This window comes from Camelus ferus, chromosome 8 (assembly GCF_009834535.1).
Source record: "Camelus ferus isolate YT-003-E chromosome 8, BCGSAC_Cfer_1.0, whole genome shotgun sequence".
Lineage (NCBI taxonomy): Eukaryota > Metazoa > Chordata > Mammalia > Artiodactyla > Camelidae > Camelus > Camelus ferus.
The window spans coordinates 41,853,854-41,881,190 of NC_045703.1; the positions used below are offsets into that span (position 1 = coordinate 41,853,854).

The 27,337-nt window shown below is 36.8% G+C and overlaps 1 protein-coding gene and 1 long non-coding RNA gene across 4 annotated transcripts in view; both read right to left on the minus strand.

Annotated features, from left to right (window-relative positions):
• The window catches only part of LOC116665380, a 162,721-nt gene that overhangs the window by 117,115 nt on the left and 18,269 nt on the right, over positions 1-27,337 (minus strand). For both annotated transcript variants that reach the window (XR_004321973.1, XR_004321974.1), the window contains exon 3: positions 16,143-16,252. This is a non-coding gene — a long non-coding RNA (uncharacterized LOC116665380). The remainder of the gene's footprint in view (positions 1-16,142; positions 16,253-27,337) is intronic.
• On the minus strand, positions 19,513-27,004 carry LOC102510952 (60S ribosomal protein L10a). Of its 2 annotated transcripts, XM_032484826.1 has the most exons (2): positions 26,532-27,004; positions 19,513-19,756 (listed from the first exon to the last, which is right to left on the minus strand). In XM_032484826.1, exons 1-2 carry the CDS (start codon positions 26,659-26,661, stop codon positions 19,542-19,544), a joined length of 345 nt encoding a protein of 114 aa, XP_032340717.1. In that variant the 5' UTR covers positions 26,662-27,004; the 3' UTR covers positions 19,513-19,541. The 2 variants fall into 2 exon arrangements, with proteins under 2 accessions (XP_032340717.1, XP_014418847.1); XM_014563361.2 differs by lacking the exon at positions 19,513-19,756 and having other exon boundaries at positions 26,206-27,004.

A 27,337-nucleotide genomic window follows, 5' to 3' on the forward strand; every position in this document is an offset into this window, starting at 1 on the left:
TATTAACCTGATACCAAAACCAGACAAAGATATCACATGAAAAGAAAACTATAGACCAGTATCTCATTCATAAATATAGATGCAAAAATTCTCAACAATCATTAACAAACTGAATTCAACATATAAAAATGATCATATATCATGACCAAGTGGGATTTATGTGAGGAATGTAAGATCAATTCAATATATCAAAACAAACCAATGTAATACACTGTATTAATAGAATAAGGGACAAAAAAAAATTTTAAGTGATCACTCAAAAGACACAGAAAAGCATTTGACAAAATCCAACACCTTTTTTGAGATTAAAAAAAAAAAAAAAAAAAAGACATCCAGTAAGCTAGTACAAAGAAATTTCCTCAACCTGATAAAGGGCATCAATAAAAAATCCAGTTAATCTCATACGTAATTGTATAAGACTGAAAGCTTTTCCCCTTAAGTCAAGGTGTCCACTTTTGCCACTTGTATTTAACATTGTATTGGAGATTCTAACCAGGGCAATCAGACAAGAAAAAGAAATATGATGCACTGAGATTGAAAAGGAAGAAGTAAAACTATATGTATTTGCAGATTACATGCTCTTGTATATAGAAAATCCTAAGAAATCCACACACAAAAAACTTATCAGAGCTAATAAATGAGTTCGGCAAGGTTGCAGGATATGAGATCAATACGCAAAAAGCAATTGTATTTCTATACATTTGCAATAAACAATCTGAAAATAAAATTAAGAAATTTTTCATTATAATGGTGTCAGAAAGAATAAAATACTTAGGAATAAACATAACAAAAGAAGTGTAAGACATACACATTGAAAAATTTTAAAAATCATTGAAAAAATTAAAGAATACCTAAATAAATGGAAAGACATTCCATGTTTATGCACTGGAAGACTTAATGCTATTAAGATAGCAATACTCCCCAAATCAATTCAACACAATCCTTTCCAAAAATCTCAGCTACATTTTTTGCAGAAACTAACAAGCTGTTCCCAAGTTCATATGGAAATACAAAAGACTCATATTAACCAAAAAATCTGGAAAAAGTATAGCAAAGCTGGAGGACTCAAACTTCCCAATTTCAAAGCTACATTATTTGCCAGAAAGCTACAGTAATGAAGACTGTGTGTACTGGCATACGGATAAACAGATAGATCAATACAATAGAGTAGAGAGCCCAGAAATAAACCTAAATAATTATGATCAATCAATTGACTTTTACAAGGGTGCCAATCATTCTTGGGGGAAAGAATAGACTTTTCAATAAATGATGTTTGGACAACTGGATATCCACATTCAAAAGAATGAAGTTGGACCCTATCTCATACCACATACAAATATTAACTCAAAATGAATCAAAGACCTAAATGTAAGAGCTAGACTATCAAAGTCTTAGAAGAAAGCATGGGACTAAATCTTCATGACTGTGGACTGATTAAGCAATGGTTTCTTAGATATGATACCAAAAGCACAAGCAACCAAAGAAAAAAATAGATAAACTGGACTTCATCAAAATTAAAATATTTTTACATCAAAGAACACTATCAAAAAGTGAAAAGGTAAACCACAAGATGGGAGACTATATTTACCAATCATATATCTGAAAAGGATTTAGTTTCCAAAATGTATAAAGAACTCTTATAATTCAATAATAAAAGATGATCCAATTAATAAATGAGCAAAGAATTTGAATAGACATTTCTCCAAAGAATATATACAAACAACCAATAAGCACATGAAAAAAATTTCAATATCTTTAGTGATTAGGGAGATGCAAATTAAAACCACAAAACCACTTCATAACAACTAGATGGTTATAATAAAAAAGCCAGACAATAACAAGCATTGCTGAGGATGTGGAGAAATTGGAACATTCATACACTGCTGATGGGAGTATAAAATGGTATGGCTACTTTAGAAAATAATTTGACAGTTCCTCAAAAAGTTAAACAAAGTTACCATATGACCCTGCAATTCTACTCCTAAGCAAGAAAACTGTAAACATATGTTCACACAAAAATCTGTACATGAATGTTCATAACAGCATTATTTACAATAGTCAAGAGGTGGAAACAACACAAATGTCCATCAAATGATGAAAGGTTAAACAACATCCATACAACGAATTATTATTCAGTCATAAAACGGAATAAAGTAACTGATATATTTCATGACACAAATTAACCTTGAAAGAAGCCAGTCACGAAAGGCCACAGATCATTTAATAATTCCATTTATATGAAATGTCCAGAACAGGCAAATCCACAGTGACAGATTAGTGGCTGTTTAGAGAGGGGAGGGGAAGTAGGGAGTAACTGCTAATGGGATGGTTTCTGGGCTCCTTTTTGGAGTAATGAAAATGTCCTGGAATTCAATAGTAATGATGGTTGGACAACCTTCTGAATATATTTAAAAACTACTGAATTGTACACCTTAAAAGGCTGAATTTCATGATATGTGAATTAAACCTCAAATTAAAGAAATCCGATTCTAGGGAGCAACAAGTTGTGTAAAATGGACTATGTATTTTGGGGTTTACTTTGCTGTGTTATATGCACACAGTGAGGGTAAAGTGGAAGAAAACAGGGAGAGGTCTATTGCTTGAAAAATGAACAAAATCAATAATTTTTTCCTTCGGGCAGAAAAATTCTTATGCACCCATGACAAGGAGGTTAGTGACTACTTTTAGAACTGATGTAGGCTGTGAAAAACGAAGTGCCTAGTGCTTAGATATGCCATTTGTGGTTTTAAGACCAAGAAATGCAAGGTGTTTCAATTCCTAGATCACACTTTTTTATTAAGCAAACAAAAGTCAGAGCATAGTATGTTTAATTTTAAATCTGTACCCCTCCCTAATCAGGCCCTCTAGCCAAAGATGTGCTGTGATATTTTCCCCTGTCCTAGACAGTATGGTCTTTTGAGTTGAGAGAAAAAAGCATGTCACCCAAAAAAGAGAACATTAAAAAAAGACTTTGTATTTGAAAAGACTCTACTTTGATTTAAAAAAAAAAAAAACTGTGACTAGTTGTGCACTTTTACTATGGTGAAAAGATATACCATTTCAGGATAGTAGTTACCTCCAGAGAGGTAGGGAGGAAGAAGCAATAAGGGGTGAGGAGAAATGGGGGGAGGTCACTGTCTTTAACATTACATTTTTATAAAGCTACACAGAGAGCTAAAGCATTTACTTTTGTTTAATTTTAGTGATAGATATATGGGCGTCTGTTATTTTAGTTTCTGAACTTTTCAATATGTTTGAAATATTTCAAAATTTAAAAACTATTTTTAAATTATCTGGTATTAAAAATACTATGTATATGTCACTGTAATAATATTTTCTCAACATGAACACATTTTATGCTTTATTTTATTTTTAAAAAATTTTCTGGTTGTAGTTAATAACAACTAAGCACTGCTGTCAGCTGGGAGAAAGTCCTTAAAAACACATTCAGTCAGTCATGAAACATTTATTTAGGACCTACCATATCACCACATGCCAAGTGCTATAAAAGTTGCTCATGAGACAAAGATAATAAGACACAGTCTCTGTCCTCAGAAAGCTCTCATCCTGGTGGATAATTCAGATGGATGACGGTATAATCCCAACACAATTTAGTACGTGCTACAAGAGATATATGCACAGAAGGTATGGACTCAGAGAAGGGAGTGAAAAAACAAAATCAGTCATACATACTCCTGATTCTCCCTAATGCGTTAACAAACACCAGATACATCAACCCTGGGTGGGGGGTGAAGGGGGGCAGTGTGGGGAGACAACAGAAAAGTATTTATTTTATCTAGCATAATGACACAACCCACTGAATGTAGGCCACAAAACTGTAATTTTTCCCCCTATAATTTTTTAAAGCTTTAATTTTATATGTTTATTTTAATCAAATGCATTTAGCCAGCTATGAAATTTTGGCATACTTATACTAAGGAAACTTTTGTGGCTAACATGTATTTTTATACTACATGGAAGTCACCATGCATGGATTATTTCATTAAATCTTCATAACGTCTCTGGGAGATAGGCACTGTCAGTATCCGCATTTTACAGATAGGAAGACTGAGCCTCAGAGTACCTAGAAAATGTGTCCAAGTTTACAGTTCCAGTTAAACAGAGCCCATAACTATCTGTTCATGCTACATCAATGTCAGTTATATAAGGGAAAAATAAAAGATCTGTAGAACTTTCTATTCACACAGAGAATATACTCATCATGATGTCTGGAACTCCATCTAATTTTTAAAATGGTAAAAAGCCCTTGAATTTATTTGGCTTATTACATATTATTAACAGAATGCCTGTATGTTTAATCTTTAACTCTGTGGAGTGTGCAAAGGGAAATCAACCTAAAAGCATCCTTTTTTCTGGGATCAACAACTGGATTTGGTTCTGATCAATTAAAATCGTCTGTCCAGGACTCTCAACAGGATGGTGGTTGATGTTAAAAAAGAGTCCTTACTGAGACCTACAGACTACTCTACAATGAAAACCCACAAGGATACCATTGCTCTGTGGTGTTTAGAATAGGTGTTTAGAAATGGTGCCTAACATTGACAACAAGCAGAGTGTTTGAAACAGACAAAAGAAAAGGCATGTATTGTTTAATAGAGATCTGCTGATGAAGAGCATCTTATCAGAACCTCTTTGTTCCCAGGGCTGGGAAGATTTGCCAAGCTCACCAGACAAGAGCTCAAGCACATCACACTGAAGAAAAACACATCAGAAACTACCCAGGAGCCCAGGAGGCCAGGGAGATAGCCACCTCTGAGAGAGTGTGCAGAGGATGATTGTCCAAACAGCTCCCTAACTTCGTGAGATGCCAGGCTCCTGGGACAATAGGGGCCAAAGCTTCAGGGCTGCCAAGAGACACAGAGCTGTTGACATTTAGATGCAGCCTTAGAGAAAGGACCGAGCTGCTCTATTTGTATTGTTTTAATGAGTTTTAGTTCAGGTCTGGGCTAACTGAACTCCCTGTGTTTCTCAGTGACCAGCCACCTGACAGATGGCACACCCACAGGAACCCTTCCTATCCCATCATGTGTGAGAACAAATGTGGTTGATTCTCCTCCAGAGAGATCTTGGCCATCACGCAGCAGGTTGTGCCTCTCACGCAAAGGCATTTCCTTGTGTTCCAGTGACCTTTGCTTCCCACCTCTGCGTGCCTTCCTCCGGCACTGCGCTCCATATGACATTGCTTTGTGGGCTCTCACGACTTCTTCCGTTCTTTATTATTTGACTGAGGCTATGAGTCACAATTATGACAGCGACGGTCCTCAAAGAGGCCAGGCCAAGGCTGAGGGAACATCCAACTCCCTGACAGTTGGAAACAATGCATAAAACAGGAATTCTAACTGAATGTCCTGGATGTGAAGCTTATGTAGCTTCCCTCTTTTTAAGAACACAAGTTATTAAAATTCAGAAAGCCACACTCAAATGATGAATTACCTAAACAAAGTGAGATATTTATTCACAGGAACAGCTATGAAACTATGAAAAATGTAAAAGCATTCTATATGAAAATGCATACAGCATTGTGAGTTAAAAATTGAACTAAATATTTAGTTTACACTATCTATTTAAAATTCTGAAACCTACCAGAGATAACTAAGGTCAGAATCTGATGGTTCTTAGTTTGTCTGATAAGGACACAATTCAGAAAATGATGTTTTGTGTGCTCAACAATCTCAGAGAAAACAGGGCCCCAAGTTTGGAGTTTCTTAAAAAGAGCGGTCTTCTGTAATGGCTTAGGGTTCCATGTGGTTGTGATCTTTCCAGAATGAAGGACTAAATAAATCCTGATGAAACTCTGAAAGATGCCACCAAGTCTAAATGTTTCAAAGCCAACACTTCAACTGCTAAATCATTCCCTCTGTTTTAAAGGAGTGATCATTTGATTGGCAATGGGGGTGGAGAGAAATCCTTCCCCAGTAATGCATATGGACACATCATCTCCATGATTAAATATGAAAGAGGATGGGATCTGGGGGAGACCTCCTGATTCATTCAGACACACGAATCATCCAGAGGAGGGGGGTACTCCATTTTCCCTTGAACTCTAGTAGGAAATTTCCCGTGCCATAATTGTATTTGTTATAGTGCAGTGATCAAAGTCTACAGATTCCTCCATCCATCCCCATTCAGAAAAGCCATATGGTATTACTAGGAGAGTCACATGTAAGGCTGGTTTGTCATATTCATGATTAAATGCCCACGGGGGAAGGGAACACAAAGGAGAGCCAAAGCATTTAAAGCAAGAGACTAAAAGCATGAACTCCAAGAGGCACTTGGATATATTTCCTACGCCTATAAGATCTAAAGTGGTGGGTCTATACAGAAAACATGCTGCAGTAGGATATGAAGGGAAAAGAGGAGAGATTCTTTAAAACAACAGGTGATTTCTCTCAGTAACTGTGCACATAGAGCTATTTAGGGCTTAATCAAAAATTCTAGGGGGTGGGAAGGGATAAATTTGGGAGTTTGAGATTTACAAACACTAGCCACTATATATAAAAATAGATTTTTTAAAAAGTTTCTTCTGTATAGAACTATGTTCAATATCTTGTAATAACTCTTAATGAAAAAGAATATGAAAACGAATATGAAACATATATATATACATATATGCATGACTGGGACAATGTGTTGTATACCAGAAATTGACACATTGTAACTGACTGTACTTCAATTTTTAAAAAACTATAAAAAAAATTTAAAACAGAGAGATGACCAAACAAAAGTGTGCTTAGAAAAGAAGTAAAAAAAATTCTAGAAGGTAGATATGGTTATTCTGAAGTCTACTGATTATTAGACAGGCTTACGATCTTATGTTCTGGTTGCAAGGAAAATGATACTATTTAGTAAGAAACAAGCAGTAGCATTTTTCCCTTTGTAGATTGGTGAAGATTAAAAAAATCTGGTAATTCCCAGAATTTGTACAGATACCAGGAAATAAATATTCTTGGAGTGAGTGAGTAAGATTTTGGAAATACTGGTCAAACATAACCATATTTATCAAATTTTTTATTTGCATAAACAATGGCCCCACAATTATATGGCTAGGCACAAGATACAAAAACATATACACACCTATGAGTATCCATTGTCGTATTTTTATTCTTGCATAACATGGAAGAAATCTGAATATCTAATAGTAGAAGAACAACTAAATGAATTAGAAAAATTCATTCAATAGAAGCATATGCAGCCAGTAAGAAGAAGGAATAAGGTAAATCTACCTATTTCTCTGTGCAAAAATTTTTATCATAAAATATGAGTCTGCTTGTGAAAAGAAAGAGAAAAGGAGAGACAGAAGAGAAAGAAAAAAAGAAAAAAGAAAAGAAAAAGAAAAATTTTAAAGTATAGGCACATCTGATAAATGTCTGTTTATAACAAACAGTAGAAATAACATAGAAAATTTCTGAAAATTGCCATAAGAAATTGTTTTTAGTAAAATGCCCCCAAGAGGTGGAAATTTGAAAAGGATTTTTACTCTTCATTTTATAGCATTTTGTTCTGTTTTATTTTTTCTTTTAAAAGAGCATGTAAACATAATTTTTAAAAGCTAACTTGTAAAACATCATCTATAGATCAGTGTTTCTGTTTCCTATACAACTTTTATTGAAGCACAACTTGTATACAATAAAATTCACTGATTTTGAATTATGAGTTATAACAAATGCATACAGTCACATACCACCATCATAATCACAATATAGAATATCTCCATCACCCCTAACATTTGCTCCTACAATTTTGTTATCAATCCCATAACCCTATCCCTATCCCTGGGTCCTAGAAACCACTGATCTGTTTTCTTTCACTAGTTTTGCTTTTTCTAGAATTTCATATACTGTAATCATATGAAATAAAATTTTGCTTCTGGCTTTTTTCAACTAGCATAATACTTTTAAGATTCATCTACATTGTTATATGTATCAGTAGTTTAATACTTCTACTGCTCAGTAATATCCATTGTGTGGATATACCATAATTAACCCATTCACCAAGTGATAGATATTTGAGTTCATTCCAACAGTTAACTATTATAAATAATCCTGCTGCTTTAAGTATTCACGTACAAGTTTTCTGTGGACATGTTTTTCTTTTTCCTCAATAAGTACTTAAGAGTGGAATTATTACGTAACATGTTAAGTTTCATTTATTTTTCTCTATTATCTTTCATTGATTTCTGCTTTAATCTTTATTATTTCCCTTCCTGTACTTTGCGTTTAATTTTCTCTTTTTTTCTAGTTTCTTAAAGTAGAAGCTTAACTCATGGATTTGAGAACTTTCTTATGTATCTAATAGAAATTAATGCTTCAAATTTTCATCTAAACATGCTTTCACTGCATCCCATATATTTTGATATATTGTTTTCAATCTTATTCAGTTCAAAATAATTTCTAATTTTATTTATGATTTCTTTCCTTGGCCCATGGTTTTTTAAAAACTGAGTTATCTCATTCTCAAATATTTGAAGATTCCTCAACTTTCTGTTCTTGATGTCTCATTTAAAGTCATTGTGATTAGAGAACATACTGCATATAATTTCAAATGTTTTAATTTTATTGAGGTTTGGTTTATGACCCAGAATATAATGGTCTACCTTGGTTTTTCTAGCTTTATAGTTAGACTTGAGGTTTGGTGGCATCAGTTCTCCAACTTTGTTCTTCTCTTTCAATGTGATATTGGCTATTTTGAGTATTTTGCCTCTCCATATAAATGTTAGACTCTGTTTGTAGTTATCCATAAAATAACCTGTTGGTATTTTGATTGGAATTGCTTTGAATCTATAGATCAAATTAAGAACTAACAACAGATTGACAACATTGAGTTTTCCTTTCCATGAACATAGAATATCTCTCCATTTACTTAGTTCTTCTTTGATTTGGCTCATTAGAATTTGTAGTTTTCCTCATACAGATCTTGTACATATTTTGTTAGTTTTATACCTAAATATTTATACCTGAGCATTGCATTTTGGGGGGTGCTAATATAAATGGTACTGTGTTTTTAAATTCCATTTGTTCATTGCTGGTACATAAGAAAGCAATTGACTTTTGTATCCTGCAACCTTTGATAATCAATTATTAGTTTCAGTTTTTTGTCCATTCTTTTGGGTTGTCTACACAGGCAATATGCCATCTGTAAACAAAGACAGTTTTATTTCTTTCTTCACATGCTGTATACATTTTCTTTTCTTTCCTATTGCATTAGCAAGGATCTCCAGTACCATGTTGAAAGTAAGTGGTGAGAGGAGACATCCTTGTCTTGTACCTGATCTTATTGAGGAAGCTTCTAGTTTCCCCCTATTAAGTATAATATTAGCTATAGGTTTTTTGGAGATAACCTTTATTAAGTTAAGAAAGTTTCCCTCTAGTTCTAGCTTACTGAGAGTTTTTATCATGAGTGGATTACTAAATCATGTTTACTTTCTTTTTGTCTCATCAGTTTTTTATTCTTTTCTTTGTCTTTTACTACATCCCTTTGAATTCACTGAAGATTATTTTATTTAATTTATCTTCATTATTGGTTATTAACTATACCTCTTTCTTTTATTTTTTTAGAACTCCTCTAGAGTTTGAAATATACATCTTTAATTTGCCACAATTTACCTTCAAATAATATTAATCCCTTAATGTATGCTGCAAGAAACTTACATCAGTATACTTCTATTTACCCCCTTCTTGACCATTGTATTATTGTTATACTTTTTACTTCTATATGTTAAAAATTCCACAATACATTATTATTTTGCTTTAAATAGCTTATTATCTTTTTTTAACATTCTAATGTTTTAATATTCTTTTTTCAATATAATTCTACTTCTAGAAATCTCTCCTAAAGATTTCATTAAACAAGCATTCAAAACATATTCAATGAAACAGTATTTATCAGAGTGAAAATATGGCAACAATCTAAATAATCCTTAGCAAGGAAATTTTTTAAATTATTGTACATCCTTACAATCGAATATTAGGCAGCTCTGTGAGTATTTTCAATGACATTTAAGGACACAGAAAATGTTCCTGGTCTAATGTTAAGTGGAAAAAACAGAGACCTGAAGATTCTCTACAGGGTCATAGAAACTGTTTATACTTGAGAGAGACAGACAGACAGAAACAGGGATGTAAAGAGAGGAAGGGGATGGAGAAAGAGAGAGACTGATGCAAGGATACCACAAAATGTTTCTCTATAGGGGTTTAGGTAATGTTCAATTTTTTCCTAATCCATTTGTTTACAAAATTTTCTAATTGTATTATTGAATTAAGAAATTTTCTATCTACTGGCAAAAAAAAAAAGAGAAATTTTCTAATGAACTGTTGAAATAAGAAAATATCTTTTTCATCAAGGGTGCAGATAATATACTATCCAAAAACACTACTGAATTTTAATTCCATTATGTATTTTTTTCTGTGCAAAGTTTACTTTCTACATTGTTGTGTTTGCAGTTTTTCTGAGTTCTTAGCTCTCAGATAGATATTTGCTTGTTTATCAACTAGTCAAAAAAGTTCATTATCTTTAAAAAGATTTAAATAAAATTAAAATTGCCTTTTTTTTTCTTTTACTGACAGAGTGATGATTTCCAAAGCTCTTTATTCCTTTGTGTAGATCTAGATTTCTATATGGTATCACTTTGCCTTTGCCTGAAGGAAAATTTTAATTTTCTTTAATATTTCTTGTAATGTAGATCTTCTGTTAATAACTTTTTCTACATCTGTATGCCTGAAAAGGGTTTTATTTGTCTTTTGTTTTCAAATGATCTTTTCCTTGGGCAAAGAATCCTAGATTGACAAGTTTTTTTTCTCGCAAACAAGTTAAAAATGTTGCTCCACTGACTCTTGACTTGCATTGCTTCCAGTGACAAATTGGCTGTCACCCTTATCTTTTTTCCTTTGTATTTAAGAGATCTTTTCCCACTAACTGTTTTTAATAATTTCTTTTATTACTGGTTTTGAGTAATTTTAATGTTATTGTAATCTGTCCTGGTGTTGGTTTTCTTAATATTTCTTCTACTTGAAATTCACTGAGCTTCTTGGATCTATGGAGATATATATATATATATATAAAATTTAGAAAAATTTTAGTGATTATTACTTTAAATTTTTTTTTCCATTTTTAGGGAGTCCAATTACACCTACATTAGATGGCTTGATACTGTCTCACATTATGTCCTACATGTGACTATGTTCACTTTTTCTTAGTTGTTTTTCTTTCTGTGTTTCAATTTGGTTAGAATCTATTGTTATGTCTTTGAGTTCATTAGTCTTTTCTTCTGCAGTGTCTAATGTGGTGTTAATTACTTCCATTGTATTTTTATCTCAGACTTGTATTTTCAACTCTAGAACATTCACTTTTGTCTTTTCTACATCTTCTGTTTCCTCTCATCATTGTGCTCATGTTGTCCTTTATCTTTTTCAATATATAAGAATATATTTATAATTGCTATTTTACCATTTTTATCTGCTAAGTCTAACTTCTAGGTCATTTCTGAGTTTGTTTTCAGTGATTGGCCTTATTTAGTGATAACCTTTTGGGTCATATTTTCCTATTTGAATGTCTGATAATCTTTTTCTTTGTGTGACAGATTTAGCAAATATTATGTTTTTAGCTGCTGGAATTTTTGTATTCTTTTAATATTATGAAGCTTTTTTCTGGGACACGGTTTAGTTGCTTGAAATCAGTTTGATTCTATCAATGTTTGCTTTTAAAATGTGTTAGGGTAAGTCCAAAGGAGTCTTTAGTCTATAGCTTGGTCCTTTTTAAGGACTGTACCTAATGCCTCATGTATTAGAATGTCTTTCTACTCTGGCTGGTGGAAACCTGAACAGAGGTGTGAGCAGGTAAAAGAAACAAACAAACAAACCCAACAAGGGATGGTGATACATCAAGGAACTAGCAGTCTGTCTAAACTCCAGGGATTATTCTACCTACTCCCTTACAATGGTTCTTTTCCCAGCCTGAACAGTTTCCTCATACGCATGTTTGTAAAAGTATTCACTCAAAGGCTTGAGGGAACCCCTCTGTAAATCTCTTTTAATTCTTTTTCGCCTTGTAGTCCTCTTCTTTCTGGCATTTTTCTCTGCAAATCCTAGCCTTGTTGGCCTCCCTGAACTGCAAATTCTGTCTTCTTAATTCAGAAAATTATACAGGCTCTCTTTGGGTTCCTGTCCCTAGGTTGCAGCCTGGAATCTCTTCCAAGCAGTAAGCTGTGGAAATGATAGAGTTCTCTTCATTGCTCCATTTCTCCTATGGATCACCCTCCTGTGCTGCCTTTATCATGTCTGAAAATCGCTGCTACATGTATTTTCTCTGGTTTTCTAGTTGTTTAAGGTAGGATGTATATCCAGGCCCTTACTTTACAATAGTCTACACAAAGATTTATAATTTGTAAGTAATAGGAATACAAAATACAAATAGCACCAAAACTACTTGAATAAATTCTACTTTTTATGAGATTTCAAAATCTTAGATTGCCTTCTGATCATATTTCTAAGAATCAGTTATCATATATTATAGTTCTGCAGAATGACATTGAGTATATATAAACTTCTGGGAGAGAATATTACATCTTTTCCCCAGCCCCCCATCTCACTGTGATCCTGGGTAAAGCCAATATCTATAGACAATTGCTGCAACTCTCTATTTTCACAGTACCTTAAAGTGTTGATTATCTTCATGCCTGTCAGATCCATCTTCTGAGCTTCTCTGCTTCTTTCTGCCTCCTGTTTAAATTTAACCACCAGGAGGCCCTGGCAGAAGATCCAAGGGTAGAAGGAGACAGTGATCCTATCTTCATACATCCTTTTCTAGCCAAAGTTTTGCCAATAGGTGCATTCATCTAGCTATGGCCAGAGCTCCTAGGAACAGCACCTCTCCCATGGCTACAACACTAGCCAGAGTTCAATAACACCACTTCCTCTTCTTGGTTCCTCAGGCCTAGGTATGAAAATGGCTTGGCTTTCTGTCACTGCTGGTTCTTTGATGTATCACTGTCCCTTATTGGGTTTGTTTGTTTGTTTGTTTGTTTGTTTGTTTGTTTGTTTGTTTTACCTGCTCACACCTCTGTAAATATTCCCTTTATTAGACTCTCTCCAGTTCATCCTTACAGGGTTATTTGTTTCCTGCTGAAGCTTCCACAACCCCAGGCCACACTATTAAAGCTTCACCTTTGAAATCATAAACTCAATATCCCAGTCTTTGACCACAACTTCTTATCCTTTCAGTTCTCTTCACCACTCTTTTCCTTTTATAGTGAATAGTGATATTATTTGTTAAAATATAGTAAGAATGGCATTCAAATAAATTATTGCAATATATAGAAATCACTTTTATTGAAAAAAATATACAATCATCTAGCCAAGTTGAAAAATTAAGGCTAAGGTAAAATATTTCCATGACTCTTAATCTGGCTGTTCTTTCTCCGTTCCTGTGCCTGATCCCTCCCTTTCCTGCTTTTCCCCATCTTTTAGCCTTTTTTTAGATTTATTTCCTTCCCAGTCGAGCCTAGATACAATAGTCCTTCATTTCACCTACCCTTATTTTCCCCCATTATTATAGTTCTCTCCATTTCCAAGACTTCTGTTTCCCCAGCTTGGTGTTCGAGTCTCTCTTTGTCTACAAAATGATGAGTTGGATAACATATCTCTAAGTAGGATAATCATTGCCCCCAACCAGTTTGCTTTTGAGGGTAAAAAGAGAGCTATTAATTGTTACACCAGGACAACAAGACAGTCCCAACGAAACTGGGCCTGTGACCATCTATCTTGATTGCCTCTTTCAGTACTAATTATATGATTATATTACACATATTAAAACCAGAAAATAGATCTCAGATTTTTTTTTTTCTGGAGTTATGAGCTTGCAGCTTACAATATGGCCTGCTTAGTGAATACAACAAAACATTTGGAAAAAATAAAGATAAGAATAAGAAATCAAAGGCATAGAGATTAGGGTTGTGAAGTGTGAAGACAGTGCAAGAAGAAAACATCCACAAACACATGTTTCCTTCCAGATCTCAGGCTTATCAGACAGTTATCCTCAGGGAAAGGCCCTGCTTTTTCTAATAAGCAAGTGGCAGGGAACCCACAGAATAATCTACCCATCTGGGTGTAAATCTAATGTCCTCTTGCCTACTTGTCTCTTCCCTTCCATTTTCAGTTGTCAGTTTCAAACCACACAGAGGCTGATGCTCTGCCCTGTGTGCTGCTTCCTATGCCACAACAAAAAGGCTCTTCTGACTGAATAGACATGGTCGCCATGGTAGCTGGGGGTCATAAACTCCCGAGCTGTGGGTCTTGGCACAATTCCATGCATTATCTGCATCCTGGTGCAAATCAGTCCCTTTATCTAATTAGTAGCCTTACAAATAGCCACCTGCCCCAGAGCTTACCCATTAAAGATGCAATATTGCTGAATAGCTTGAGACAAGGAATGAGGATAACAGAAAACTGAAAGCTGATCTTAGCAAGGCCCTTCTCTTCTGGTTACAGACACCTGCAAGCCCCAGCCCACCCACATAGCAGGAGTTCAAAAGGAGACTGAGAACAAATCGCTTCTGTCTTTTCACTGCTCACCTTGAGTGTCTCCTGATCTACTAGTCTCCCAGAATCTGGGCATGCTGACTTCTGCCTATAGGACCTGGTTGACCATTCCTGCTCAAGTGCCCAGTTGTTCCCTGCCTCAGAGCTCCCTACCTGTCTCTGTTTCTAGAACTTGGCCAACTGACCTGGTCTTCTGTAGTCCACACCCTGGTCTGGACACTGCAGAGCTATCTCTTGATTCACTGGAAAGACTGGATCCTTTCTAATTTGTTTAAAGTATAAAAAGTCCCTTATGCTAATGAAACATACTTCAGATACATATTGTCCAGATATTTGTCAGGTTCATCTTTTTTTCTTCCAGTAAAAATGAAATTATTTTTATTCAGCATTTACTATATAGAAGCAAATATCTTCCTATAGTCATTCTATAATTAATAATAAATCTAAACTGTTAAAAAGTTGAAACCATTGTATTCTGGAGGTGGACAATGAAGTAAATCTGACATTTGCACCCTGGACTGAATTTCAGAAATGATTCCAAGGGCTTAGGATGGATGGGAGTACAAGGATGGCAGACAAGTCCACCTACGATCTTACATTTGATGCTGTGGTGCCATATTTGAGTGTTTCTATCTATTATGAAAGCAAAAGAGGACCCTAATGCAGTATATCCACCATGAGCTTCTGGAATTAGAGCAAACTGAAAACTCACCCAATAGTCTCTTTTATTCTGGGGAATATTTATTCCGTGTGTGCAGAGCAAGTATAGGCCTCACTGTAATTTTACTTTTATGTAATGACTTCAAAATTTCTTGCTTTTTATTATTATGCTATGTGTTTATGAGAATATATATCCAACAAAAACCTAATAAAGTAGGAAATGATTATCTTTTCTATGCTGGTGATGGTCAAGTATGAAAACCATGGCAAAAAGTGTAGAAGGGGAAAATCTTTACTAAGTCTTTTTATCTATTCTTTTCTTGTTGCAAGCTATGATTTCTTCTGTTTTACTATCAGATTAGTCAGTCCAGTTTGAAATGATATCAAGCAACAGGGTTTCTCTTCCTGAGACATGCTATTCCAGAGGCTAGCAGATCTGACTGATATGGGCTTCTTGATATTCAGATATAGTCTCTTTCCTTGAAGTTTCCATTGTTCTTACTTATTAATTTATATTTTCAAATAAAATATCTTCAAGATCTCTGAAAAGAAGTCAGTGTTTTGAATCTGTGCAAGTAAAAATGAAGCCAGGCCAACATTCTCTCCCTGCCCACTGTGAACCTCCCCTCCCCCCAGGCCATTCCAGGAACAACCAGATTAAATAGTTATGCTCTGAACCAAATCCTAAAGGCCATTATTTAGGTTTCTTTTGAGAAAGGAAAAAACTGCAAATTTGAAAACAAGCGCTCTCTTTGTGAGAATTTTCACTTTTATTCTCCAACCGTCTTAAGCAAGGGTTGCCAAGCAATCACCACTATATCCAACACAGATTGAAGTATTCTTATGCACATTTGTCTCTTTGACTGCTTCTAACTATCCTTACCTGGTGTTCAATTGTAATGTTAGTAAACAACAGCATTCAGTACTTACAGAGGTGATGTCTTCCTGGTACATAATTGCTGGTTCAAAGTTTGATTTCCCTCTAGCCTTTAAACTCCATGAGCGCTGGGACAGATCATTCCTGAATCACCATGCCATCCCTGTGAAAGGGTAACAGGGAGAAAGTGTGCAATGATCTCTTTATTGTTTAGAAAGTGTGAAAGAGTAAGTTAAAATTCTATGGCTTTGGAGAACTACAAAGTAGTATTTATATTCTTAGTAACCGTTTAATAATATAAACCAATTTATTGGCAAATTAATGAGCAAAAGCAGTGTCTGGACTTCAAAAAACAATGAAAATGATAAGTTTGCTGAACCTATGAATCCAAGAACTAAAGAAAAAAAAAGTCCCAAACAACTATTAATTTGAAAGGATACCCCATTTGAAACCTGTTGAGTTATTCAGAGGAAGTTATGTAAGCCTAAACTGCATTATTCAGAAACACCTGGGATAATCTGTAATTTCTCACTTATATGGTCTTTAGGATCTATCTTTTGACTTAAAGATGAACTTCCCAACCTGGAAAATTTATCATTATGATTCATAAATATGAAATCTTTTTTTTTCTTCTGTCTCATCCTCCTCTACAAATCTCACAGAGGACACAGCAGAGAGGGCAGGAATGCAAAGGAGGTCTGTGGTTTGGAATTGGCCCAAGCCAAACTGAATTTTTCTGAATATACATTAAACTGTCAGCAAAGAGCACCACGACCCAGAACCTGAACAAAGGAAAAACCCCACAGCCCTCTGAAGTCACTGGTCCTGTTTTAAGGAGAAGACACACAACCAGGAATTATTCACGTGTTTAAAACATGTCCATCCCAGATCCAATCAAACCCCCTTGTGAGCCAAAAACTGGAATCATTTCCCTTTCTCTTTCCCAGGTTAAGGGGGGATTCTGCTGAGCAGCTGCTTTGAGAACACTTGCTGGACCTATGGATTCTCATATCTGCTCTGAGGCTTGCAATATAGGGTCCTGTCCTCATTTTAAAAGAAGGTCTTAGGAAATTGACATCTAAGGTCTGTGACAGCATGGTGCTCAGAACCTGAAGGTAAGCGAAGAGCCTCAATCTTCCCAAAGCATCGCCTGACAGAGAGAGCCAGCTAGTGGTGCGGGGTCCCCGGCAGAGGTGTACAAAGAGGGAACAAAGGAGAATAAAGATGAAGACAGCTTCCTGATGGGATGTGTGTCAGTGAACATTTGCTGTTCTTTTCTAGTCATCCTAGAGAAAATTATGAAAATATAGGTTGTTTCAATATGTAAGAATGTCTCCTGAGCTAAAATGTGCAAGCTCCTAGACATGAGCTGTAGCCGAGGAGTTTAAGTTGTAAAGCTTAAAGACAGCAAGGACATATTATGAGCAGGGCGTGTAAAATGAACAGAAGTCAACGCACAAGAATCAGAGAGGTAAAGAGCTTTGAAATAATAGGAAGTGAGGACCCAGACATATTTGAGAAGATAAGTCATCATCAAAATGAAGGATGGAAAAGATAACTCAAGCCCACCATGACGGATATACAGAGAGGGCTGATGGTGTTGGCCATGAATCCAGTGAGGATGAGGAGGGTAGTTAATAACAGCTGCCACTTGTTGAGCACTTATGAAGTATTAGAACTCTTTGCTGGGAAGTTTATAAATACCTTGTCTGATACTACAACTGTCTCTAAAGGATGCTATGATACGATACTCATCATAAATGAAGACTCAGGAAAAGCGACTTCCCCATAGGCGAACCCAGGTCTGTCTGAGCTGTTTTCAACACACAATCACTGTTTGCCCATGAGCAGTGAAGCCCCTCATCTAGCCCCTTGGGCAATCAAGAATTATTAAGAAAAAAATGTAGTCAGAGGTAACCATTGATAGATCAGATGGAACTACTTCTCCTTGAGCAAAGAGACTGTGTCTTCTTTATCTACTTGTTCCCTGCACTTAGCCAGGTCTGGCACCCCGAGATAGACACAGAGATGTTCCACCCAGATGCCCCTTCAAGGAAAGGCTTGCTGGGAGAGTGGTTAGCCTCCAGTTGTCAGCTCCACCAAGGTTGGCCTCAGCTGTAGATAAATAATGGTCTCACCTGAAATCATGCCCTTTTTCAAAAGCTGCATCCAGCAACCAAGCAGGTGGAGGAGAGGCGTGCTGGAGGATAACAGCCTGAGCTAGTTTGAGACAACAGTGAAGGGCAGTCTGACTCCAGAGCTCCCTGCCAAACTGGCTGAGATCTTGTCAGCTCTGCTTTGCAGTTTGACTTCTCCCTTGGCCCAGTTCTGCTTCTGCCCCCTTCTTTTCAAAGGTGTTGATCCCTAATAAATATCTTGGACTCCATATGCTTCCAGGGGACACAACTTGCAATGCACCTATTATGTACCCAATAAATATTTGAGAAATAAATGGATGGATAAAGTGGTATGAGTTAAGGAGAATTTTTTAAGATTCCTCCCCCCTCCCCCACAAAAAATGTTCCCATTAGTTGGTGACTTAGAGTCTACAATCAATGGTTTATTCCTTTGTCTTCTGCTCTTATAAATACCCGCGAGGTAATTAGCATGTTAAATGTATTGGACACATATACCTCTAATGTAAAGAAAGTCCTGAAAGCACATTCTGACAGGAAGAGAGGGAGACAAGCATGAAAGCACCGATCAAAGAGCACCAAGGACTTATCTTCTGCAGCTCAGTCATTCAGAAGCTGAGCAAAGTGAAACCAACACAGAAGGGTAAGGGAACCAAGGAGGTCGTATAAAGGGAAGTATTATTGCCTTATTTATGCTCCATTGGTGCCGCTTGCACATGAATTTTCACTCTCAGATTTTTTTTTCACCCCTGTGGTGACAGAAAGATTCCATCATATCAGCAAAAAAGAAGCTCAAGCTTTCCAGTGAGTCTTTGTATGATCACCACCACCATCATCATCATCATCGTTGCTATAACAGGCAACAATTATATACCCACTTTAAGTCACCACAGTGCCATAGTCACCAATGCCATTCTCCAGGCTCACTTCTCCTTTGTATGTCATTGTTTTGAATATTTCTTTAAGAAAAAATGAAAATATCATGTCCACTTTTATATACAATGATTTGCAAACTCAACCTCTCCTTGGTCAACTGAAGGAAGGTATCTCCTACAATTGAATAGCTAAATAACATTGAGTTGCTTCAATATACTTTCAATCTCTCCTTATAAATACCTTGATCTATAGAAGCTTCTCACCTCTCCCTTTATGGCTCTCCTCTAAGTATGGCCTTAAAATCTGAAAACAGTTTTCCAAAATGCAGTGAATTTGTTTCTGCTCAGAAAATTCGATAGGCTTTACATTAGATTGTTTATCCACAGTATTTTTTAAATATATGTAAGTACCAAGGAGATGGAATTAGAAGGAAAAATCACTCTAAAGAATTTTGCACCCCCATAACTGCTTTGTTCTCCCTGTTGGAAAAGTGGCTGATGATGCTCTTGTCATCTTACTAATCCTTAAAATCCTGTCAAGCTCCCTGAATCCATCCCCCACCACAACCACACTTTCACGGCCCCCTACCTTGCCATTCCCTATCCACTCATTCCTTTCCACCAATGGACAGCTTTTCTCCTCCTTCTGACACCAGGCTTTGAAAGAAGAAAAAATAAATTATTTTCTAACTCTGTACTCTCATTTAAACTCGCTCCCCTCTTCCCCTTTTTCTCACCCACTTAGCACATCTCCAGCTCACCTCTGACCCCTACACCTCCCCAGCCATTCCATCACTAGCTTGGCCTGAGTCAGAGGGATGATTCATGGAATCATAAAACTCAGGGTGGAAGAGCTTTTAAAGGTCAGCTAATTCAACCACCCAAATAAGTGGAAAAACCAGCTCTTACTTTCATTCTTTCTTCCCCGACTTCCCAAACTCAACTGCAAACATCACAACAGTGTCTCTCGCTATTACAGAACTTCCTGCTTTTGATATCCTTTCAACCAAGGGAGATTCCGTCTCTCTGAGACAGCTTAGGTAGCTTTGTCAACGGTAGACACTGGATTACAGATGAGGAAACCTATAGTCCTCTGAATATAGAGCTGGTCACTCTCTCAAAAAGTGTTTAAAAGTAACCATATTTATTCTACTTACTCCATTTATTCCATGGGACAACTAACTATGGTCCCTGGAAAATATAGACAATTCATCAAAAAGAGATATACAAATGGTCCATAAACATATTAAAATATAATCAACTTCATTCATAATAAGTTAAATGCAAATTAAAATTACAGTGAGATGATATTTCTCATCTATCATATGGCAAAAATTTTAAACAGGCACTCTCATACATTGCCAGTGGGTATGCACAAAACCTTTATGGACAAGGATTTGCAATAGCTAACAAATCTATATATGTGTCTATGTTTTGACCCAGTAGTACCACTTTCAGGAATTTACCCTGCAAATACACCTCGAAAAATATATCTGTACAGTATGATTCAGATTATTCATAACAGTGTTGTTTATAATTTTTAAATATCGGGAACAGCCTCAATGCCCATTTGTAGGAGAGGAGTTGAATAAACTACGGTGCATCCACACAATGGAGCACTAGGCAGCTGTAAGAAAGAATGAGTAAGATCCCTCTGGAACTAATATGGAGCTCTCTCCAGGATACGCTGTTAAATGGAAAAAAAAAAAAAGCGTATCTACAGTACATCACTTTTGTGTAAGTAAGAAGAGATATTTAGAAAATGAGATATATCTACTCATCTGTACATAAAGATACACAGGATAAAATAGAAATGAATGAGATTGGTGAAAAGCATAAAAGGAATGGTGGGAAATTACACCACCTTTTATACAACCCTGACTTGTAGAACCATGTGAATGCCTCATATACTCAAGAAAACAAGGATGGGGGACAGGGATACAAACAGAAACAAACAAATCAACCAAATTGGGGGACAGGGGAGAAAACTTAACTCCAGTAAATTTTCAGTGGAACAGCTGGACTATATACCTTCAGGGTAAAGACAAGAAGTGTTAACAACTATTGAAATCCAATTAATAGGGGTTTTTTTTTCTCATAGACATATAGGCCTGAAACTATTTTCTGTATATTGTAGGATTTAGCAAATAAGTAAATATACGGTAATCAGCGGGAGCCTGATTCCACAATGACAATGAAGAGTTACAAATGTGCAAAGGAGGAAGGTCTAAATGATCCCTGTGGCTTTTCCTAGCTCTGCCTACTGAGAAGGCCAAGAAGCAGTGACACCTGTTCTCCACTTACAAAACATAGTAAGTCTGGAGAAGGAAAAGGATAATTTGAGTCTGGAAAATCATTTTTTTGTGGAGGAAATAAGGAAGTGCTCAAAGACTGATGGAGACATATCAAAAGGTCAAAGAAATCAGCATGAAAGGCTTCCCACTAGTCTAACCATGGAAATTTGAGCATCAAAATAATAATGGTATTAACTTATTATAACCCATTGAATAAAATCAGAATCCATGTGTTATTCATACATACATATGAAGAGAAAGTTCTTCCTTACAGTACAAAACAAACCAATAAACACAGAAGAAATAATGGGCTTGGGAAATCACCATTAGCACCTATCACTGAAATAACTGATTCAGGCAAGAAATCTCCTTTTTTTTTTTTTTTTTTTTGAATGGAGGTACTGGGAATTGAACCCAGGACCTTATACTTACTGAATACAGGTTCTGCCGCTGAGCTATTAACTCCCACCCCTAGGCAAGAATCATTAATGGGTGCTAAACTTGTATGTGTGAATTTGATGAGTAACAGAAATGTCTACATAATCTTAAAGTTTCTCCCATAAGAAATTTATTAATTACAATGAAAAAAAAGTAGTAACTTTTTGGTGGAGTAATCTGGCAGACATTTAACCAAATGATCAAATATTACCAGTAATGGTGCATATCAGCACTACATACCTCCTGGCATGATGCCCTGAGAAGGTCACAGCATGAATCCTGTGGAATTCCTGCCAAAAATGCATACCCCGAATCTAATCATGAAGAAATGTCTGACAAACTCAAACTGAGGAACAGTCTAAACTATAATTGACCACACTCTTCAAAAATGTCAGTATCATAAAATACGAAGCGAGATTGAATAATTGTTCCAGGTTAAAGGAGACTAAACTCAATGCAGTGTGAGATCTGGTAGGGGTTTTTGTTTGTTCAGAGTTTTTGTTGTTGTTGTTGTTGTTGCTGTTGTTGCCGTTGTGTTGTTTTATTTTTTTTTTTTTTGCTTGTTTGTTTTTCATAAACGTAATTACTTGGACAATTCAGAAAATCTGAATTTATATTATATATAAATATTATGCATCAACATTATGTACCAACATTACCTTCCTGATTTTGATGGTTACACTTGGTTATCTAAAATAATGTCGTTGATTTTGGGATATACACTTGAAATAATTAGGGGTAAGTGGCATCCTGTCTACAGGTTTCAGTTTTTATCTTTTTGAAACTCTAGGTGAAGGGTATAAGAGAATCCTTTGAAATTTTCTTGCAACTTTTCTGTCTGAAATTATGTCAAAATAAAAGCATGTAAGAAAAAAAGAACTATTTTCCTCATGTGGTTGATTCCTCAGTTATTTAATGAGCATTTACCACGTGTTGTCTACTCTACTTAGTTTTGTGTATTTGCATTCTATGGGGTCTTCCCCCCCACGCATCCTGGTAACAAAATGGAGAGTTTGGGTGGAGTGGGCAGCCCTTTGTTCTCCTAACTCTCAGATGTAAAAAGCAGACATATTTCCATTTTTGTTTAAAATGTACCCAATCCATCCTTCACACACAGTAGTGGTTGTTCTAGGTACATATGCTGCTCTCATTATGTCATCGACCGAAGGTGGCTGCAAGAATACGATGTGAGACATTTGGGTCAATTCCAATCCTTTTCTATAAATCTATTCTAAAGCAGGAACTGTTAGACACCTAGATAGTCAGTCTAAAGACGACTAAGGGAGACTAAAATAGGAACATGTGTACTTTTTTTAAAGTATCTTTATACTTGAAGAAGAGCTTATGTGCACTACATTTTAGTCATTGTGCAAATGTGTGTGACTCACTCATTCATTCACTCAGAAGGCCTTCATGGGAAAACTAGGACTCGCCAAGTTCTATGGGTAAGTTCTGCAGATTTTAAAGCTAAAATAAATGTTCCTCTTCTGGAACAGTATTTTCAGGAAAGAACAATGTGGTAAGGGCTATAATTGAATTATATGCTAAGCATTATGGAAACATGAAAGAAAGCATGATTAACCTCACCACAGCTGATATTCAGTCACAGAAGCCAGAGTCAAAAAAGCCGTAAGAGACACCTAAGCTACCTGTCTTTGCCAGACCAGCATCCTAAACCTTGTCAGTGGTAGTCCTGACCTGTGAGCACGGGAAGGGATGAGGTGTCATACCTACACCTTGCAACTGACTCCAAGGCAGGAGCGGGGAACAGGTGAGGTGCTGAGGTGCAGTTGATCAGAGCAGCAGATATCCTAGCCTCCTACCTCCACCCATGCAGCGGGCTTCCACTTCATAATTTTGAAATACAGACTCGCCACAAAATAATATTTCATTTGATAAAAAGATGTTGGTGCTAAAAAAAAAAAAAACTAAGCATGAATTTTAGCGCATGATTACTCATATTGATATGAGTGTGTGTGTGTGTGTACATGTGTGTGTGTGTTTCCAGCTGGAATGTAATTCTCTCAATACCTGGCATCTAGGTACACAAAAAAATTGTTCAAAAAGGCTGTGCTAACAATAATTTACACAAAAGGATAAATATTGTTGCAACATTCATAAGAGTGAAACACTGATACTACAACTTAACCATCCAGCAAATGGTTAGATAAACCATCCACTGAGCCATATTAGGAAGTCATTTTTTTAAGGAGGTTGATTAAGAAGATGCTCATTAAGAAGATTTTTCCAGATATAGTGTCAAGTATACATATAATTTTTATTAGCATTACAATGCTAAGGATGTATGAATCTCGATTTACAAACTCAGGTATGCAAGAAATGTAACTTTTTTTAAAAAATGAACTTATTTTCTGTTTTAACCTTATTTTTATGCTAATAGAAAATTAATTCCTGCTATTGCAGCTGAGTTCCAGGAAGGGTTATCTAGGGCCAAGATACAGGTAAGGAGACATCTGGTCCTTGATTTTTGTCCTCTATCACTACTGGCATCCTAGGATCCATTCTCGCCTCATCTGCTCACTCATCTTAGGATCATGCCAGTCATTTCTGCATCCTCCCCTTCACGGATCTGGATCTCTCTCAGCTACTTCCATGCCCTTCCCAAGAGTCATTCCATTCATGCTAGGCTGTAGGAAATTCTGAGAGACTGTCTAGAGTCCAATGGGTCTAAACACACCCTAGTGGCATTTCCCGGGGCCTTGCCAGCACCCCTGACTGAGGCTCTACCAGGACAACAGCAGGCACAACCTCTCTACCTTCAGATTTGCTAAACCTGCTTCTGTCCTGCCTCTCCACTACCAAGTTCACCCGAGTTGGGGAGCCAGGGCAGAGAACTTTCCTTCCCAGGCACCCATAAGAAAGGATGTCATATGTGGTTGTGAGGTCTGAACACTGCACAAAGGTACTTGTCTGAGTACAGGTGGGGAGGAAATCTAGACAGTCAAGGCCCTCGGCATGGGACCAAGGCTGCTGGAAGAAAGAGGGGCTTTTGTGTTTGTTCAAAGGTGTTTTCAGCCACCTAAGCCACTGTCCCTGGGAAGGATTTGCTAAGCAAGTCACCTTATTGTAATTCATTCACCAAAATGTGGCCTTTTTCTTATTATCAGAACAAAGCAAGCTGCCAGATGTCTTTTCTTCCTCTCTAAATCTCTGTCTTCTCCCAAGAATTCATATCTTTTTTTATCTAGTCTTGAAAGCTCGAAGGCTTCTTCTGACTTACCATGTATTCTTCCAAATCTCTTTTTATTCCGTGTCATTTTCTATTCCCACAAAGGCTCAAAATGTTGAGACCCAAAAGTCATTGGCTTCCTTTTTTAAATGCATCCAGTTGGGTCATCTTTTCCCTGAGGCAGTGAATGCAGAAAGTGCTAGCTGATGGAACGGGTGAAAGGCCAGGACCACCAGGAAGTACAGTGGGAAAAAACCCTCTGTCAACATTTCAGTATGTCACCCTCCCATTGTGTGTGCATAGACTAGTTCTGGAAGGCTACACACTTGTCTAAGCAGTAATTCTGCTCAGGCAGGAGTAAAATTTGGAGACGAAACCTCCATCTTTTGCTATATAAAATTCTCCATTTGAATTGTTTTTATAAGGTGCTTGTGTGACTTTTGCAAATTTTTTGGAAAAGAAAAACTTTTTTAAACTGAGGGGGAAAATGCTCCAGTGTACTTTTAGTGATGGTATCCAGAATGATAAAATGTTTATTCTCTCTTCTCACGAGTGTTTTCTGCTCCACCTACCTCTCTATGATAGAGTTAAACTATTTTTAAGTTCTTGCTCATTGTTTAAATGATGACATTAGTATGGAAATGGCAGTATTAACTGATGGAAACAATATGGATTAAAATGTACATAATTGGCATAATTTAATAGGATTTACCTTCCAGGGGGCCACAAAGGGTCCCAGAACCAAAATTCCAATTTCTCACTTCCCTTTGCAGATGAGGAAGGGCCACCACTTAACAGATAACGAGAGTAAATCCCAAAGGGGACCCAAAGGGACAGAGCTGGGAGAGCTGGGACAAAGCTCGTGTCCTCCAGATTCCAGTCCAGTGTCCTTCCTGTCACAGAACATGCTTTCTCAGTTTGGGCTGCTTCCCTCCTTTAATGAATAGAGAGAGAGAATGATGAGCAGAGGTGGATTTAAGTGAATGAAGTTCAAGCTGTAAGCACCTAATTTGCATGGGCCCTTCCTAAGGTCCTGGGAGGGCCACAGTATTGGGTTCACATGGGCTCTTGATTTTGTAAAATGTGCACAATGATTTTTTTTTTTAATAGCAATTGGATAAGGCCACTGTCACTTTCTGCTCCAGCTTCCCCTCCTACTAGGTGGCACTGGGTGGCCATATGCCTTTTTTTTTTTTTTTTTTTTTTTTTTTTTTTTTTTTTTTATGGTGGCAGTTGGTTTATTACGCTGTGCCTTAGTACAGGTGCTGGGGCTTGCCCATGGTGCTCTTAATGTACAAAGCCTGGACGTTTTGCCAATTTTTCTTGAGCAACGACACCAGGAAATTGACAGCAAAGTGGATGTTGTACCCAAGCTCATCATCTCTCATCTTCACATGACCAACAGCCACTGCCAGACACAGCACCTTCTTCATCTGGAACTTGATCGTGGACTTCACTTCAGCTTTGGCCACCATATTCTCATTGTGGGTCAGCAAGGAAAGGAACTTACCAGCCTTATTCAGACCTGGGCCCAGGATTCTTGGGATCTGCTCTGAAGCCAAAAAGGCATCATACTCCTTGGCCAGCTTCTCAACCAGTTCTTTATTCTTGTTGAGTTTCTTCAGAGCCTCGACGTCCATGTAGGGGACATCCACAGCCTTGGCCTCATCACAATGCTGCTGGTTCCCCAGAAGACATGTGGAGAACTTGGGGCAGAGAGTGGACTTCAGCCCAGAGCATCCACATGCACCAACAGCTAGTCTGACTTCTCAAACTAGCCAGAGAGCTCAGCCAAGACCTCCCCACGCCTATCTTCTTGTTTTAAGACCCAGGGTAGGGGTCCCCATATGCCTTTTGAGGATATGATTAAGGGGTGGTTGATTCACTTGGGGATACATACAGTTTTAGGACACTGCCATGTATGTGTATGGTTCAGACACTCCTGTGAAAGTAATTGCCCACTATCCCCATGCAAATGGATTCTAAGAATTCCCTTACCGCCCACTGTGTCATCTCTCTCGGTCTCCTGACACAGACATTCATTCCTCCATAGCTCAGCCCTGACAGCGTGTGGTGCTGGAGGGATGAGGTTGAAATGTATGGAGCCAGAAGATAATCTGTAGAAAGTTCTCCCAATCATCAAGTGTGTAAAACTGTAACAGAGGATTTGGTTCTCATCAAGATCTCAAAACAGGTTTTCTCTTGTCAGGAATATGTTTTAAAAAGCAATATGTACAATTATAAAAGGTCCATATTTCTCACAGTTTATGATAATTGTGTAAGACATAAATTTATCAGAATTTCTAGATTTGAAGG